At 40.1% G+C, this 17,518-nt stretch overlaps 1 protein-coding gene across 4 annotated transcripts in view; it reads left to right on the top strand.

The window, feature by feature from the left end:
• RYR2 (ryanodine receptor 2) overlaps window positions 1-17,518 on the top strand; it is a 768,107-nt gene that overhangs the window by 470,335 nt on the left and 280,254 nt on the right. For all 4 annotated transcript variants that reach the window (XM_058696266.1, XM_058696262.1, XM_058696264.1 and 1 more), the window contains 2 exons: window positions 483-642; window positions 3,984-4,131. In XM_058696266.1, the coding sequence (XP_058552249.1) occupies window positions 483-642; window positions 3,984-4,131 (308 nt within the window). The remainder of the gene's footprint in view (window positions 1-482; window positions 643-3,983; window positions 4,132-17,518) is intronic.

The following is a 17,518-nucleotide window of genomic DNA, read 5'->3' on the forward strand; positions in this document are numbered from 1 at the left end:
ATGCATTAAAATCTCCCTATGCAATAATGAACACCTAGTATCTGAAAGGACCCACAGGTTTATTAAATAAATATATGAATTTACTATAACATTTGAAAATTGAAGAAAATATAAACGGGAAGAGAAATCTGTCACATGTTTTCATTGGTAACCAGTATTTTCGTTAATACTACAAAAAAGCCTCAAGTATTAGGAACTCAGAAACACTAAGTCCTTCTCAACTTTGAGAGATAGGTAAGGTGTCTTATTTTAGTTTTATTGACATAAAAATGAAAACAAAGATCGCGTGGCCTTTGTGCCCAGTGAGTTATTAGCGTGCATGAAGGGCTCCAGGCTTGCTGACCGACCGACCAGCGGTCACCAGTGAGGTGTCTGGAATCATTAGAAGTGGGTGGGGCCATAAAAAGACCCTTAGAGGGATTTCTAAGCCTGGACTTGTTTTTGAAAGGCCAATTACATATCTCTTTTGTTTTGCCTTGTAGTTACCAGCTGACAAGTGGGTATAAGCCTGCCCCGATGGACCTGAGCTTCATTAAACTCACGCCGTCTCAGGAAGCGATGGTGGACAAGTTGGCGGAGAACGCGCACAACGTGTGGGCCCGGGATCGAATCCGGCAGGGCTGGACTTACGGCATCCAGCAGGTACGTGGGCGTTGAGCTTTACGGCACGTGGGCTGCGATTTACGGCATGCAACAGGTTCTTGGGAATTTAGCTTCATGGCGTGGGGGCTGAGATTTACTTAAGTGGTCATCAGCATGATTCCCAACAGGAGGGATTAAATAATGACCATTTTGAAACTCATATACATTTCTTTTTTTTTTTTTTTTTTTAACGTTTATTTATTTTTGAGACAGAGAGAGACAGAGCATGAACGGGGGAGGGTCAGAGAGAGGGAGACACAGAATCTGAAACAGTCTCCAGGCTCTGTCAGCACAGAGCCCGACGCGGGGGCTCGAACTCACGGACCGCGAGATCGTGACCTGAGCCAAAGTCGGCCGCTTAACCGACTGAGTCACCCAGGCGCCCCAAAAACTCATATACATTTCTTAATGTGCCTATGCACTAAGGCCCCTCTTCAATGCTAGACTCAAGAAATCAGATGACCATAGCTCTGAGTGTTGCCGTGAGGCACTCAGCGAATGTTAACTAAAACAGAGATTTATAAGGCAGTTTTGTGGCATTTGTCTCTCTGAGGTCGTGTTTAAGGAGAAACTTTTGAAATAATGAGAAGGTGGGGATAAAATAATAATAAAAGAGGTCCACAATTCCTTATTCGAATCCCCTGCGGCCAGATGAATTCCAGAATCGAGATATTTTTTTGGGTTTCTGGGACGTTGATGTGGTGACATATTACGTGTTACTTAGCACTCCCAGCAGGGCGGCAAAATGCTGCTACTAATTGTTCAGCACGGCGTAGGCATGATAATACCAGGAGGGATAAATAAAGACTATAAACAGGCTCGCATCAATTCAGATCATGTTTTACCACCAACAGAGTTTTTGTTAAACTTTGGTAAAAACTGAGTTTTCAGCGCTTTATGGATTTCAGAGCCATGGATCTCCATTCATGGGTGGCCCCCATGGGAGTGACTGTCATTGAGTACCTATTGGAATAAGCATGGCAGAGGGGTGAAGAGCAAATTTTAGCTTTACCTCCTTGTCTCCATGTGACCTTGGGAAGGCTACTTAAATTCTTAAATTCTCTGCGTCACTGTTTTCCTCATCAGTAAGTGATTTAACTTCATTACATAACTTCTGTCTGAGAAAGGCTGATAACAGTGCCTGCCTTCTAACACACACAGAGAGCAGTTTGCTATTATATTAGGTCACCACGCCCAGACGTTTACATCTATTCTTTTTAACTCGCAACAACAGTTACGTCTGGGAGAATGGTTTTTATTCCCGGTTCACGTGTGTACAGGGGGCCTTATTGAGAGCACTGCGCTCAGTGCTGCACAGCTAGCAGGTGGCAGACACAGCTTGGGATCAAGGCTTCTGACTCCAGAGCCAAAAATTCTTCACTTCCTTGTTCCTTGTTGCCTCCAGCCAGCTCGTTTTGGGGCTGCCGTGACTTAAAAATTTTTCGGGAATAAAATGGATTCTTACTTATAGGCTTAGACTGTGGTTTGATATTCAGCCTCAGTGTTGACTTGAAAAAATGAATTTCCCAAATCCTTCTAAGCTGGTGACTTTTTGCCATTGGGAAGACTAAAGAAAACTTGAATAGCCTTGAGTGGCCTCATAAAATATATGTTTATATTGAATTAAGCTGGCTATAACAGAGGAGAATGTCGGCACTAAATCTGCTTAAGCATTGTGTGTGTGTGTGTGTGTGTGTGTGTGTGTGTGTGTGTGAGAGAGAGAGACAGAGAGACAGAGACAACCTGATTCTTACACCCCAGAGGGCTAAGGGGTCCACACTGGCTCTCTGCGAAAGGAGGGCTTACTTGCCTTGAAGGCCACATGGCGGTGTCAGACAAACCAGGATTTCCCTGATGTCCGTCTCTTCCTCGAGGGTTGTTCTTTCCTGTTCGTGCATTTCCTCCTACAAGCCTAAGGCTCTGTTTGAGCTGGCCAGAGCTCTCATTGAAATCCTTTCCCCATTCCCTCTCCCAGCTCCCACCCCTTCCCTCCACCGAATTCCCCACTGACATAACTCATGTTTGCTGGATTATTTGAACGAGCATTGTCTTGAATTTTCCATCACCTTCTTGTTAGCGTAATCTAGTTCAGACCTATACTGAAAGTCCTTGAAAACAGCTTCATTGAATTACCTCTTCTCTGTCTGACTCTAGCACAGCTGGTCTCAAACCTGAGTATGCGTGGAGTCCCCTGGGGAGCTCCTGTGAACACTCAGAATCTCAGGACATCTCTAGAGAGGATGATTCATTGAAGGCTTCAGAATTTCTGTAGAAAGTTTGGGGACAAAAACCATGTTGAAAAACAGGGGTGCTGGGTGGTGCATCTCACAGCTGGGCTGGCAGTGTAGGCGCTCTGTTTACACTGCTGGTTTATTTTGGGGGTGGCTTTGGAGTGGTGCCCCCCACCAAGCAACCTAGGTGCTCTTGACCCTAATGGAGCAGGTATTGGTATGAATTTGCTAGAGTGAGGGGAGAAGAAAGTAGGAAAGACTTTCCTTGCTCCTACCCACCCAGAACAGACCCACCACAGAACTCATTTTTTCTCGAAAAGGTTTGGGAGGAACCACAGCCTCCTAATTCTTCTTCATGCTGGGGTTATAGTGAGAGTTGAGTATGCTGCCCGAAATATGGAGAGTCTGACAAAAACTGCAACGGAATCTCAGTGAGTGGATGGAAGGGAGTAATTTCTTTGCCAGGACAGTAGGATAGCCCACTTTCTTGCTTTGCTGATACCGGTTTCATCACATTTTTCAATTTGGAGCCTCTTTTGTAACAGCCAAATTGTGAGTTTTGTAGTTCTTTCAGTATTTCTGTTATTAACTGGTCTCACAGGTTAATGGAGTCACTTGAGTGTGTATTTTTCAAGCTAGTTGAGTTCATAGAATGGCTGCCTATATCACACTGAATTTTTCTGAGAAAGGGACCACAGCCTTATGTTGTTTGTAGACCGATGTCACTGAGAGGTGACCAGTGATCATTTGACTCTTCTTGGAACAAAGACTTATCAGTCAACTGTGCAAGGAAATGCTGTGTGCCCCAAATTAGCCCATTGCCCTGTGACCCCAGCAGATGAAAGATGGTTACAGAGATCCTTCCAGTCGGCTTTTGTTACTGCTGTTTTTACTTTGTGTTACTGCTTTGAATGGACGCAGTTATTCATTGGATTGAATCTTTTGTATTGATAGTGGTTCAGTAACTTACCTGAGAAGACAAAGAAGGTGGGGGAGAGGCAGCTTTTAACTCAGGGACTTCACATTTCTGTTGTATCTGGTGGCTGTCTCATTTCCAAAATGATTGCTTCAGCACCGCTTTGATGACCAACACCTTTTCTCTTCCCGTAGGATGTAAAGAACAGAAGAAACCCTCGCCTGGTTCCCTACACCCTTCTAGATGACCGCACCAAGAAGTCCAACAAGGACAGCCTCCGTGAGGCCGTGCGCACACTGCTGGGATATGGCTATCATCTGGAGGCGCCAGATCAAGATCATGGTATTTGGGTTTTCCTTGCTTCCTCTTGGGTTGCAAAATTATGTAGTAGTTCTTTAAAGCCAAATAATTGACTGAAAGCGGGGGAACGTACGAGATGGAGTCCTTCAGGATGTAATTTAGTTTGTAATTTAGGCCAGTAGTTGGAGCATTTTTTTTTTCCTGAGGACACGAAGGATTAGGCTCATCTCTCAGTAGAATGTCTTAGGACCACAGTGATTCTGCAAGGGGAAGAAATGGGTTTACCTTCCCAGAGAGTCTGAGGTTAATTAACCCTCAGATTGCCCCTGTTTCCATCCCACAGGCTTTCCTTTAGCTCTCCTTGTTTAGTCTGTGGGAGTAAACCCATAGCTACTGTCTTCGGAACCTTCATTATTTTACTCATACCTATAGATACTATTCATTAATTAGTGCAACATTTTGCTTTAAGGTGAGCACATTAGAGGAAGCACTCAAGAAATATGTGTTGAAGAAATAGATTTTCAGAGGTTTTATAAAGAACACATTCCCCTTAAATAATACCTTTCAAGAATATGGTTTAAAATGATTAGTTCCTTAAAGCTTTGCCTGAAGTCTGAGTTGGTGTGAATATCCATATTTTAAAATTGGCAGAAATGAAATAAACTGTGCGTTTCCTTATAGTGGCTATATTTTTTGATAGAAAGCTTTTAAAAATGCATCCTAAATATTCTCTGATGACTACTATTTTCAGTGTGATAGCTGTGCAAAGATGTCCAGACCATAAATAGTAATAATAGCTAATGATTTTACAGTGCTTATCAGGTACAGCAAATGTTTCTAAGACCTTAGGCAATTACTTACTCCTCACAGTAGTAATCCTGTGTGGATGGTTTCTCCCACATCCTGGCCAAGAATTGGTAGTGAATCTTTCTGATTTTAACCATCCTGATAGATACAAAATAGGATCTTATTAATAGTTTTAATTCTCATTTTCCTCAGAGTAATAGTGTTGAAATTTTTTCTTGCACTTATGAGCCATTGGGATAAGTGTTTTTTCAAATCTGTATCCATTTTTAAAAATTGGGTTGTTTTGTCTTCTTTTTATTGAATTGTAACTATATGTCATTGTAAATATTTGTACATACATGTAGATTTTCTGGATATGGAGACTGTGTCAGATATTGGAAATAACTCCTCCCAGGACCTGAGTTGTGCTTCCATTTTCTCAGTGAAATCTTTCAAAGAGCAGAACATTCTTAATTTTGATGAGGTCCATTTATGATTTTCCCTTCATGGTTATATGTTGAAATCTTGAATAGGTTGAAATCTTGGCCTGTGCAAAAACAAAGATTTTCTCTGGTGCTTTCTTCCGGAAGTTTTATGATTGTAACGTTTTCATATAGATCTATAATCTGAATTGATGGAGTGTTATTTGTGATGGGAGACTAAGGTCGAGGTTCATTTTTGTCCAGATGGATCTTCAGCTGTCTCAGCACCATTGGTTATGACAAATTGTCCTTTCCCATTAAGTTACCTTGCCACCTTGGTCAAATCTCTATTGACCATTGTGTTCTATTCATCCATATGTCTATCTTTAAGTCAGTGCCACACTGCTCTCTTTGTTATTGCCACCTTATAACAAATCCTAACATCAAGTAGGGTAGGTCCTCTAACTTCTTCTTTAAGAGGTTTTTCGGGCTCCTTTTTTCTTTGCATTTCTTTATAAATTTTAGATTCCAGTTGTCGATTTGGTTTTGTTGGGATATAGTTGGCTTTATAGGTCAGTTAGGGGAGAATTGACATTTTAATAATATTTAGTCTATCAGTTCATGAACGAGAACTATCCTTCCATTTATTTTGGTCCTCTCTAGTTTATCTACCACTTTCAGAGTAGAGGGATTGCCCATTATTTTTAGAGGTATCTGATATTTTGGAAACTATTATAAATGAAATTAGTTTTCATTCATTTCATCTTCCAGTTGAAAGATGAATATGTTGAATATGAGAAACACAAATGTTATGTATATGTTGATATTACATCCTGTGGTCTGGCAGAATTTATCTTACTTTTCTTTCTTTCTTTCTTTCTTTCTTTCTTTCTTTCTTTCTTTCTTTCAGGATTTTCTACCTACATAACCATGAGGTCTCCCCCCAACGCCCCAAAAAGTTTTACTTTTTCCTTTATAATTATCATGACTTTTTGTCTTTTGACTTACTGAACTGGGAAAGAATTACAATGTTTAATAAAGTGGCAAGGGAGATTATCCTGCCTTATTCCCAGTCTTAAGGGAAAAATTTTTATTGTTTCATCATGAAGTATCATGTTAACTGCTCTTATCACCATGAAGAAGTTCTCTTCTCTTCCTAGTTTTCTGGGAGCTTTTATCATGAATCGGATATTAAATTTTACCAAATAATTTTTTGCCATTTATTGAGAAGATTATATATTCTTCTCCTTTATTCTGAAAATACTGTGAATAACATTGATTTTTGAATGTTAAAACAAGGTTGCATTTCTAATACAACTCTACTTAGTCAAGGTGTGTTATCCATATTTATATATACCTGGATTCTCTTTGCTATTCTATGAAGGATTTTTATATCTAAATTCATAAGCAATATCTAAATTTATATCTAAATTCATAAGGTATGTCATTTCCTTTTCTTGCAACATCTCTTTGTCAGCTTTTGTTATGAGGGTAGTCCTGGCTTTGTGATACAAATTAGGAAATGTTCCCACTGTTTTCTGAATTTGAGATAGTTTTGTATTATGGTTTGCTGAAATGTCGTATAGAATTTATCATTAAAACCATCTGGACCTAGTTTTATATTTTAGGAAAGGTATTTGATTATGAATTCAAATGTCTTTAATAGCTATGGGAGATATTTAGATTTTGCTTCTTCTTATGTCAGTTTTGATAAGTTATGTTTTTTTCAGTAAGTTAGTAAATTCACAAATTTCATGAATTCGGTAAATTCATTTAAGTTGCCGTATTTATTGGCATAAAATTGTTCTAATGTCCCCTTATTATTCCTTTAATGTTTGGAGGGTCTGCAGTGCCACTTCTTTCCATTTTTGGTATTCACAGTTTATGTTTCTCCTTTTCTGTCATGGTCAGTCTTCTTAGGGATGTATTGACTTTACAAACCTTTCAAAGAGTGAATCAATCTTAAATGTATTTTTTGGAGATTAAACTTTTTGACATTTATTTTACCACCAATCTTGGATTATTATAAGTCACTTGTCACAATTATGAGTGGCTTTGCATCACGTCTCCTCAGAAAGATGGCACTGTCGAATGACTGTGACGTCCTGTGGACAACTCCATTCTTTGATCAGTGTTAGAGCTCCTGGTTTCACAGCCCCATGAACCCCCTTTGCAGTGATCCATTAAATGTAATTAAAAAATACTTTTGATGTTTATTTATTTTTTGAGAGAGAGACAGACAGAGAGACAGAGCGTGAGCAGGGGAGGGGCAGAGAGAAGGGGAGACACAGAATCTGAAGCAGGCTCCAGGCTCTGAGCTGTCAGCACAGAGACCAACACGGGACTTGAACCCACGGACCTGAGCTGAAGTCAGACACTTAACCAACTGGGTCACCCAGGTGCCCCTAAGTGTAATTTTTAATGAACAACTAGGTATATCAGGCATATAAATATTTACTAATAACATAGCACTATGTTAACTAGACTTGTAGTGATCATTTTGCAATATATATAAATATTAGATCATTCTGTTGTAATATGAAAATAATACAATGGCATATATCAGTTACCTTAATAAAAAATGGACAAATAGGCAATATATGTAAATAGTAAGGGAAACTGCATCGATTTAAAAACACATGAAGATATTTCATATCTCCCTAATCATTAGAGAAATGCAAAATAAAATATTTATAGGTTTATATCCAACAAATTAAAATAATTAGAAAGCTATATGATACCATGTGTTGACATGGATGTGACACAATGGGAACCCCGTGCATCTCAGTTGAAAGTATAACTTGGCAAATTTGTTGCGTGAAAAGCTTGTATTATGTAGAAACCATGAGTATGACCCAGCAAATGGCACACTTGGGTGTAGAAACACTCATGTGTAGGTCTAGACACAGGTGTGGAGGAATGTGTTTATTGTAGCATTATTTGTGATTGTGAAAGCTGAAAGTATCCTATGTGTCCATCTCTGGGAAATGTTGATAGATAAAAATAATAGAAATGTTAAAACCTAGCATGCAGCAATTCAGAAGCAGTGATCATGAAGAATGGAACAGAGCAGGGATACAATACAATTAATATAATTTCTGAGTACCTTACCGCTTACAAAAACACAAACCTGTCCAAGGCAAAACAGCATACACATCGGAGTGATGCCAGTGGTGGACACGGAGTGAGGAAATGCATTTCAGGATCAAGGATTAGGGAAAAGGAAAAAAGTAATAGAGGAGACTTACACAGTCCAACAGAAAAATATAAATGACATGAATAGTGTAGTGGCTTAGCTCCCCAACACATCCGCATACACACACACACACACACACACACACACACACACACACACCGTAAAGTAAAACAAAGCACCAGATTAGACAACACTCTGGCGCATGGGAGCTGGTTAAAAATATCATGGTACACTCATACGATGGAATATTATGAAGTTCTTAAATATAATGAAGTGCCGATAGGAAGCAATCTCAGATGTATCATATTAAGGTAAAGTAGCAAAGTCCTGAGCTCTGTGAAGAACATGGTACTATTTGCATTATAAAAAAGAATATATGTAAATGCTTGCATATGCACAGTCTGACTCTGGAAAGACACAGAAAACAATGGTAACAGTGATTGCTTCCAGGAAAGATAACCAGATAGCTGACAGACAGCTGTGGGAGGGGAGATTTACATTTTGCTGCATATCATTTTTTAAAAAATTTTGTACTCTATTTGAATTACCCATTCAAACAAACAAAAGAAATGCACTGTTTAAACACTATATATGGTTGGTATCCAAGAGGGGGAGTCCGTTTTACCCTGTACAAGATGTGCAGTATATGCCACAAAAAAATAATCAGTGATGATTATATTTTAAAGACATTATCAGTCAAGGGCATAGTCTGTGTCAGTTACATCTGTTGTATTCACTTTTATGGGTAACCTTCTTTGGATACTGCATAAGATGTTATCTTTATGACATATAGTTTTACACTATTTACAACCATAATATAATTTTATCTTCTTAACACCCTTGTGAGGCAACGTATTGCTACCTTACAGTTACCTACTTTCTTGTGACTTACGTGAATTTCAAGGAGAAAGGGAAGGAGTTCATGTTTATAAAATCCATGTTTGGGTTTCATGTTACTTCCATATTTCAAGTCATCTTCATGTCCACTTGACTCTAATACATAGTTACTGAACATCTACTCTGCCCAGGTCTGGGGATTCAAAAATGAATAAAACAGTTTTTGCCCACAGGTAGCTCTCAGGGTAGGCAAGGAAGATAGACTGAATTGTCCACACTACTATATGGTGTAAGTGTTAACGCTCAAGTATCATAGCACAGAGGGTTTAACTCAGCTTAGTGATGTTAGAGCAGTCTTCATAGAGGAAGTGTATTTGTTATCTATTGCTGTGTAACAAATGTCCCCCTAAAATTTAATGATGCAGCGAACATTTGTTATCTCTGTGGTTAGGAATTTGTGAGTGGGTTAGTCAGATAGTTCTGGATCATGGCCTTTTTTTGAGGTTGCTGTCGAGTTGGTCAGGGCTACAGTCATCTGAAGACTTCAGTGGGGCTGGAAGATTTGCTTCTAAGAACTCATTTGCATAATTATTGGCCAAAGGACTCAGTTTCTCTCTGGCTGTTGGCCAGAGACCTAAGTTCCTTGCCAGCAGACCTCCTCAGAGAGATGCTTGAGTGTTTTCACAGAGCAGATGACTTCCCCCCGCATGAATAAGACATAGCATGACGGGGAGACCTCAATGCCCATTACATTTACTTCTGTCGTATTCTGTTTGTTAGATGTGAGTCACTTAAAGAGCCCGCACTCAAGCCCACGCTTTTTGAAAGGAAATATGGCAAAATATTTGTAGTCATGTTTTAAAACCACCTACTTAAAAGTAGGCAAAGCAAGGGTAATATTTAGAAGGATGCATAGGAATCAACCAAGTCCCGTGTATTCCAGGCCAAGAGTATGGTATGTAGAAGAGTCTGGAGCTACAAACGAGCATTACACATGGGGACTTCAGTGTTGCATAGCTGAATTTAGAGTTTGAGAAGTGGCAGGAAATGAAGTAGAGGAGGCAGAGATTGAAAAAAAAAGATTTTTCTATTAAAAATAAGTGACTCTTGGGAGAATGGGTTGAATGTGAACAAAAGTGGAGGTGAGGACAACAGTTTGGCGGCTACACAAGTGATGCTGAGGAGTATTGACGGCCCGAGCTTAGGCAATACTGTGAATAGAGACAATAGGGCAGAATCGTTTGACATTTAGAAGTAGAATCAGCAGAAGGACAAAGCGGGTGGCAGGGATGGTTTCTGGGTTGGTAGATGCCAAGTACATCCACATTCACAGGGAACACAGGATTCAGAGCAAATAGAGGTGGGATTTTGGGGGAGATTCCAAGTTTAATTGTAAACACTTTGAGTTTGAAATGCCTGAGAGACCCTAGACACTACCACGACGCAGTTCTGGATATAAACATAAAGCTGAGGCTACCGCAAGAGAGGAAGAAAGGATTAAAGAGTAAATTTTTTTTTTTTTTTTAAAGGGAGGCATTTGGACATTTTTATATGCTAAGGGAAAGGACCAGCAGAAAGTGGGAGGTTGAAAATAAAGGGGAAGAGCTGGATCAAGTGTAGCCTCTGCAAGGGCCGGGGTGAAATCAGAGCACGGAGGAAGGGACCCATCTAATATAATAGGGAGAACACCTGCTCCCCTAAATTTAGTGTGAAAGAGGTAAGGGTTAAAGAGAAAGTAGAAACCTATGTTCACGGAAAATTAGGATGAAACACAGGGAATTCTTGTTATGTGCTTACTGTTTTCTGTTGAAATAGAAAATGAGCTTATTTGCTAAGGGGCGAGCGTGAGAAAGGGCTGGACTGTGTCAGAAGACTTGAAGAGAACAATGAAGATTTGCTGGAGGTAGAATTCTAGGCTGGCTTTTTCTTTTTCCTTCAGCACTATGTATATGGCCTCCCGTTGCCTTCTGGCCCCCATGTTTTCTGATGCGACACTGGCTGCTACTCTTATTGAAGATCCTTGCATGTGATGTGTTTCTTCTCTCTTGGTGCTTTCAAGACTTTTTGTCTTTCAGTAATTTGATTATGATGTGCCTAGTTTAGATTTCTTTGAGTTTATCCTACTTAGATCTTGTGGAGCTTCTCAGAACTGTAAATGAATGTCATCAAATTTGAAGAGTGGTCAGTGTTTCTTTAAATATTCCTTCTGCCCTCGGGGCGCCTGGGTGGCTCAGTCGGTTAAGCTTAAGCGTCCGACTTCAGCTCAGGTCACGATCTCACGGTCCGTGGGTTCGAGCCCCGCGTCGGGCTCTGGGCTGATGGCTCAGAGCCTGGAGCCTGCATCCGATTCTGTGTCTCCCTCTCTCTCTGCCCCTTCCCCGTTCATGCTCTGTCTCTCTCTGTCTCAAAAATAAATAAATGTTAAAAAAAAATTAAAATAAATATTCTTTCTGCCCTATTCCTCTCTTCTCTTGTTGAAATTTCCATTAGACATGGGTTGTCACACTTGATTGTATCCCAAGGGTCTCTGAGGCTGTTTATTTTTCTTCATTCCTTTCCCATGCTGTTTTCCATACTTGATAATCTTGGTGGATCTATCCTTAAATTCTTTGATTATGTGTTCTGCTAGTTTAAACCTACAGTTGAGCCCCTCTAGTGGATTTTAACTTCAGTTATTTTACTTTTCAGGAATTTCTGTTTTTTTGGGTTTTTTTTTTTTTTTTTTTAATAATCTCTGTCTCTTTATTGATAGGTTCTTTTTGGTGAGGCATTGTTCTCATAATTTCCTTTTGTTCTTCAGACATGGTTTCTTTTAGTTCTTTGGACATATTTAAATGAGCTAATTTAGGCGGTGCGTAGGTGGCTCAGTTGATTAAAGCGTCTGACCTTGGCTCAGGTCATGATCTCATAGCTCATAGATTTGAGACCCGTGTCGGGCTCTGTGCTGACAGCTCAGAGCCTGGAGCCCGCTTCAGATTCTGTGTCTGCCTCTTTCTCTCTCTGCCCCTCCCCTGATTGCTCTCTCTTTCTCCTCTCTCAGAAATAAACATAAAAAAATTTTTAAAAATAATTAAATAAAATAAAATAGCAATTTAAAATCTTTGTCTAATAAGTCCAGTATCTGGGCTTTCTCAGGGACAATTTCTGACTCCTTTATTGCCCTTGTTGGAGACATACTTCCTTGTCTTTTTACATGTCTCCCTATTTTTGGTGAGAATCACATATTTTAAATAACATAATATAGCAACTCTGGAATCTCCCCTCCCCCATGGTTTGTTATTGTACTTGTTGTAATTGTCGTTTGTTTGTTCAACGGCTTTCTTAACTAGCCTTGTATATTTTGTTTTCTTTGTCGTTTGTAGTCCCAGGAGCCTCTGTTTCATTAGCCTCATGGTCAGCTAGTGATTGGACAGAGACTTTCCCAAATGCTTGGCGCTTATAAGTCTCCCAGTCTTTGTTGAGGGAGGGGCTCTGTGTGCATGTTGAGACATAACTCCAACACACAAGCAGGCAGTCCTCACCTTAGCCTTCACTTACCGCTTGTGTGGAACCTTAAGGTCCCAGCGGTCAGAACTCAGGACCTTCTCAGGTCTTTCTGAACACGAACACACACACACACACACACACACACACACACACACACACACACACACAGCCCTGGGTGTGAGCGTGGCTTTCTGGATTCCCAGGATTACACTGGAAGTTTTCACAACCTACTAAGGACATCTCATTCCTCAGCTCTTCTTCTGAAATTTTCGGTCAGCGTGTTGGTTGCCTCACTGTTATTGCCACGTCACGCAGCTGCAGTGTTAAAAAATTGCCTCTGATTATTTTCAACAAATGCCTTTTGGGAAATGATGGTTTGCATTGGGCCAACAAAGTCAGACCAGATAAAGAAAAGCCTTGCAGTGGGATTTTCTGACAAACTACTGTGAAGGGAAAATAATGACAGTTATCTGTGAATTGGGCTTTGGAGGGTTTCCAGCTCCATTCTGTTCCCTCTAGAAGCTTCTAGGTTACTGATTTACACTGTAATTGAGAGGCTGTTGATTTCCACTATGCCACATACCTAGCAAGAAGGGGATATCACTAACATAAGTTAAAATACCAGTAAGCCTGCTGCTGTCCTTACAAACATTCATCCATTTTGATCGAGTAACACTACCCAGATTTTTGCCAGACTTTGGTTAATTTCCAGAGCTCTGAAAAAAAGTTGATTTGGACAGTTTTTTCCAGTGTTGTCACTGCTTTTATGGAAGGGGATTTTTGGAGGTCGTCACTCGGCCATTCCTGCTGATGTCACACAGCAATAAAGATGAGACATGGCTGTTTTGTGGGATGGAAAAGAGAGCTAGCTGCAAACAGATGAAACAGTTGCAGAGAAACATTAATGATCCAGTTGAGATTGGAGACTATGAGGTGGTAGTGGTGCCTGCCAATCTCTTGTTTGCCAGCAAGGTCAACAGAGCACGTATAGATGTTGAGAAGAATGAAGAACCCGAAACCAGGCAAAGATTGGGGTGAACAGCAAATAAGAAGAGAAATAGGGCCAGGAAATCTAGAAAGCTATGCAGATAGGGGCACCTGGGTGGCTCAGTTGGTTGAGTGCCCGACTTCAGCTCAGGTCATGATGTCACAGCTCATGAGTTCGAGTCCCACGCCAGGCTCCGTGCTGACAGCTTGGAGCCTGGAGCCTGCTTCAGATTCTGTGTCTCCTTCTCTCTCTGCTCCTCCCGTGCTCACACTCTGTCTCTCTCTCTCTGTCTCTCTCTCTCTCTCTCTCTCTCTCAAAAATAAATAATAAAACATTCAAAAAAATGTAGAAAGTTATGCAGATAAGGAAGGGAAGCCCAGGAAGAAGTTAATGTGTTTAAAAAGTGAATATGTTTGCAAAGGAAATGAGAAAACCAGGAGGAAAAAGTGGTGATCGGAGGATGGTGTGGTTTCTGAACATTAGGAATTTAGAGAGAACCGTTGATCGTTGATGGACAAGGTTGTCCCCCTGAAGTTACATGAGCAAGGAACAGTGAGGCTAGGATAGTACACTCCGCGGTGGAGGCTGAGACCCTGTTTCCTGCTCACCAGTGTGTCCCAGTGCCCAACAGCATGCCTGCTTCATAGTAGGGAATTGACTGATCTTTATAGAAAATACATAAGAAAGATTTGTTTTCTGATTGAGGGAATCAATAAGGGGAGAAAATGACATCTGAGTTAGGTGTTGAAGGGATCAAAATGTCAACAAGTAGAGAGTAGGTGCGACAGGGCATTTCTGCCAGAGGGCAAGCGTATCGGATGTAACCAAGCATAGAAAGAGTTGACGGATGATTGGTAGTCTAGTTAGGCTAAATTAGAGGGTATAAGTAGGTAGAAAACACTATTGGTCGCAGGTGAAGGATTAGGACAAAATATGGAATATCTCGAAAGCCCAGATTAAAAAAAAAATGTGGGTAGATGTGTGCAAGGAGTTCCAGCCCCAGGAAGTTTTAAAGCGAAAGCTTGATGTGTGATCACAATTTACAATAGCAATGTAACTATGGCAACAGTGGGAAGGAACAGATTGGAGGGGGAGAGTGCTCAGAGATAGAGAGACCAGTTGGGAGGCTTTGGAAAATTTGTGATGTTCAGAACAAGGGTGGGGGAAATGGAAATTAAAAGATAGATGGGAGAGATTGTGTGGAATAAAGCAAAATAAACCTGGTGATCACTGAGATAAGATTAAAAACGTAACTGGCTATATACTGCCCTTGCTGGTATTCAAAAAAAAGTTAAGGGCGTAAAAATTTAGATAAAATGGAATCTAACCCTATGCAGTTGTTTTTTTTTTTTTTAAGTTTATTTACTTATTGTGAGAGAGACTGAGAGCACGCATGAGTGGGGTAGGGGCAGAGAGAGAGCAACAGAAATTATCCCACGCGGGTTCCATGATGTCAGCGCACAGCCTGAAGCATGGCTGGATCCCAGGAGCCATGAGGTCATGACCTGATTCCAAGTCAGACGCTTAACCGACTGAGCCACCCGGGTGCCCCTAACCCTATGTAATTAAATCAGGGCTCCAATTTATTTTCCACTCATCAGCAGAATGCTTACGTATTCCAGATTGAATATGAACTCAGTGGTATCTTTGGAGTATTGTTCTAAAAGAACATTTTAAAACATTTGAAAAACTAAGTTATTCTTATTGCAAGGTTTTATCAAGGTTTAAATTGTTTGATTAAACATAATACCAGGAGGCTACAAGGATGACTGGTTAATCTCAATCATTTTAGAAGTTATTATATGAGCACACTTGAAGGATTTTAGGTACATGTGAACATTTTAAAGAGACTAGCCTGCCTGCCTTCCTAGCATATGGTAAATAACTTACATTTTCAATACATAATTAGACCTTGACTGCCCTCTAGCGCCAGAATCTTCTAAAAGTACAGTTTGCAGTACAGCACGTATGGGTGCTTAGGCTCCGTTTGATCAGTCACTGCTGTGTGGCCTCTCTGTGCTAGGATCTGTGGGGTACTGGGAACACAGGATTTTCTCAGACCTTACCCTTTATCTTGAGGTCGCTTGTTAAAGGCATAATCCCTTAATTTCTTCTTCTCTGGGTATCACTATTCTTGGTAAAATTCGCTGGGAATACATCTGCTCACTGTGCCTGTTTTTAATGCCAATTATCATTATGTTCATTGTGACAATATAAGAAAATCACATATACACATTTACATGAGCTAGAATTACCTACCAAGCTTCTACGAATGTCGAGTGTTGAACATGAAGGAAAGCGTAAGAATTGCGTATTTGGAGGAACGCTCTTTGCCTTTGAGACTGGTGCTTGCCCATTGGGTATCTGCCTGGATTCCCGTGTCCAGGGCTTGGAATAGTCTTTGTTCCTAGATTCAATTTCGCAGGCCCGTGAAGAGCATCTCCTTTGTGTCCAGGTGATCGATGCCCCAGAATATGCAAAAGAAATTTCTTGCAGATTGCCTGGATCTTTTTTCTTTAAACTTCTGTAGATCCAGATTTTCATTAAATATTGGAATTTCGTCAAGAAACAGAATGCTGAACCATTGCTTCTATAAACCCTGGTTGTCAGCTGCCCTACACTAATGTGAGAAATACTGAATAGGAGCTATGGATCACACAGGCATTCCGAGGAAGATCCATGGAGGTTACAAGTCCCGTGCATAATGGTGTCTGTGAATAGCATGTGTGTTTCCATTTCAGATTGAGTCTCATCGGGGAAGTATAGGTGCAGTAGCTAAGGTCAGGGGAAATAAAATACCAGGACTAAGAAATCCTGCATTGTTACCGTGATTGCCACGTATTTTCCATATACTGTTCCCTATTTTCATTACCTGTATTAGCGGAGAGGATTCATAGTGTTATTACCAAGGGTAATTTGTAGTGGGCTTTTAAGGAAATTATCTGTTATAGTTTTTATATCAAATTTGCCTTCCAACCTATTTAAGCTGATAAGAAACTTTGTTTTCATTCCATGATTATACAGTGTGCATATGAGTGTGGTCCAATGTCCTGGAAACATAAAAAGGAAAAAAGAACGTGTGAGTTTTCTAGTAGCTTAGTTTTCTAAAGAATGGAATATTTTATGCTTAGAAAATTGGGAGTTTAATTTATTTGTGCATACTGGAACATAATGTATGATTTTATTTGAAAATATGACATAACGAAAAATAAGGATAACTACAGGATGGCTTTTTTCTTTCATGAAAATTAATTTCCAAATGTTTGTATGGATCATGGCTCATGTTCTGTATGTCTTAGATTAGTTCAGGGAGGGTTGTAACCACGATTTAAGGAAGTCATGGATCAGTGTGCTGTTTCTTCAGGAAATACTAAGTCTGAGAATCTGACTTCCATCTTTTTAGTACTGCAATATTTAGAACTATTTTCTTTTCTTATTTTTTTTTTCAGTAGGCTCCACACCCAGTGTGGGGCTTGAACTCACAACCTCGAGATCAAGAGTCACATGCTGTACCGAATGAGCCAGACAGGTGCCCATAGAACTAGTTTCTTAATACCAGTAACTGCCTTCAAGTATAAAATCTGATGATTTTTTTTCCCTCAAAAAGTAGTTTGCTGTCCTGTCTTTCAAAAACCATTGTTACTAAGTAACAGACATGAGAATTTTTTATCTTTCACCATAGAGATGTTTCTCTCTCACTCAGGCTCCTGTCCA

Source organism: Neofelis nebulosa, chromosome 13 (genome assembly GCF_028018385.1).
Source record: "Neofelis nebulosa isolate mNeoNeb1 chromosome 13, mNeoNeb1.pri, whole genome shotgun sequence".
Classification (NCBI taxonomy): Eukaryota; Metazoa; Chordata; class Mammalia; order Carnivora; family Felidae; genus Neofelis; species Neofelis nebulosa.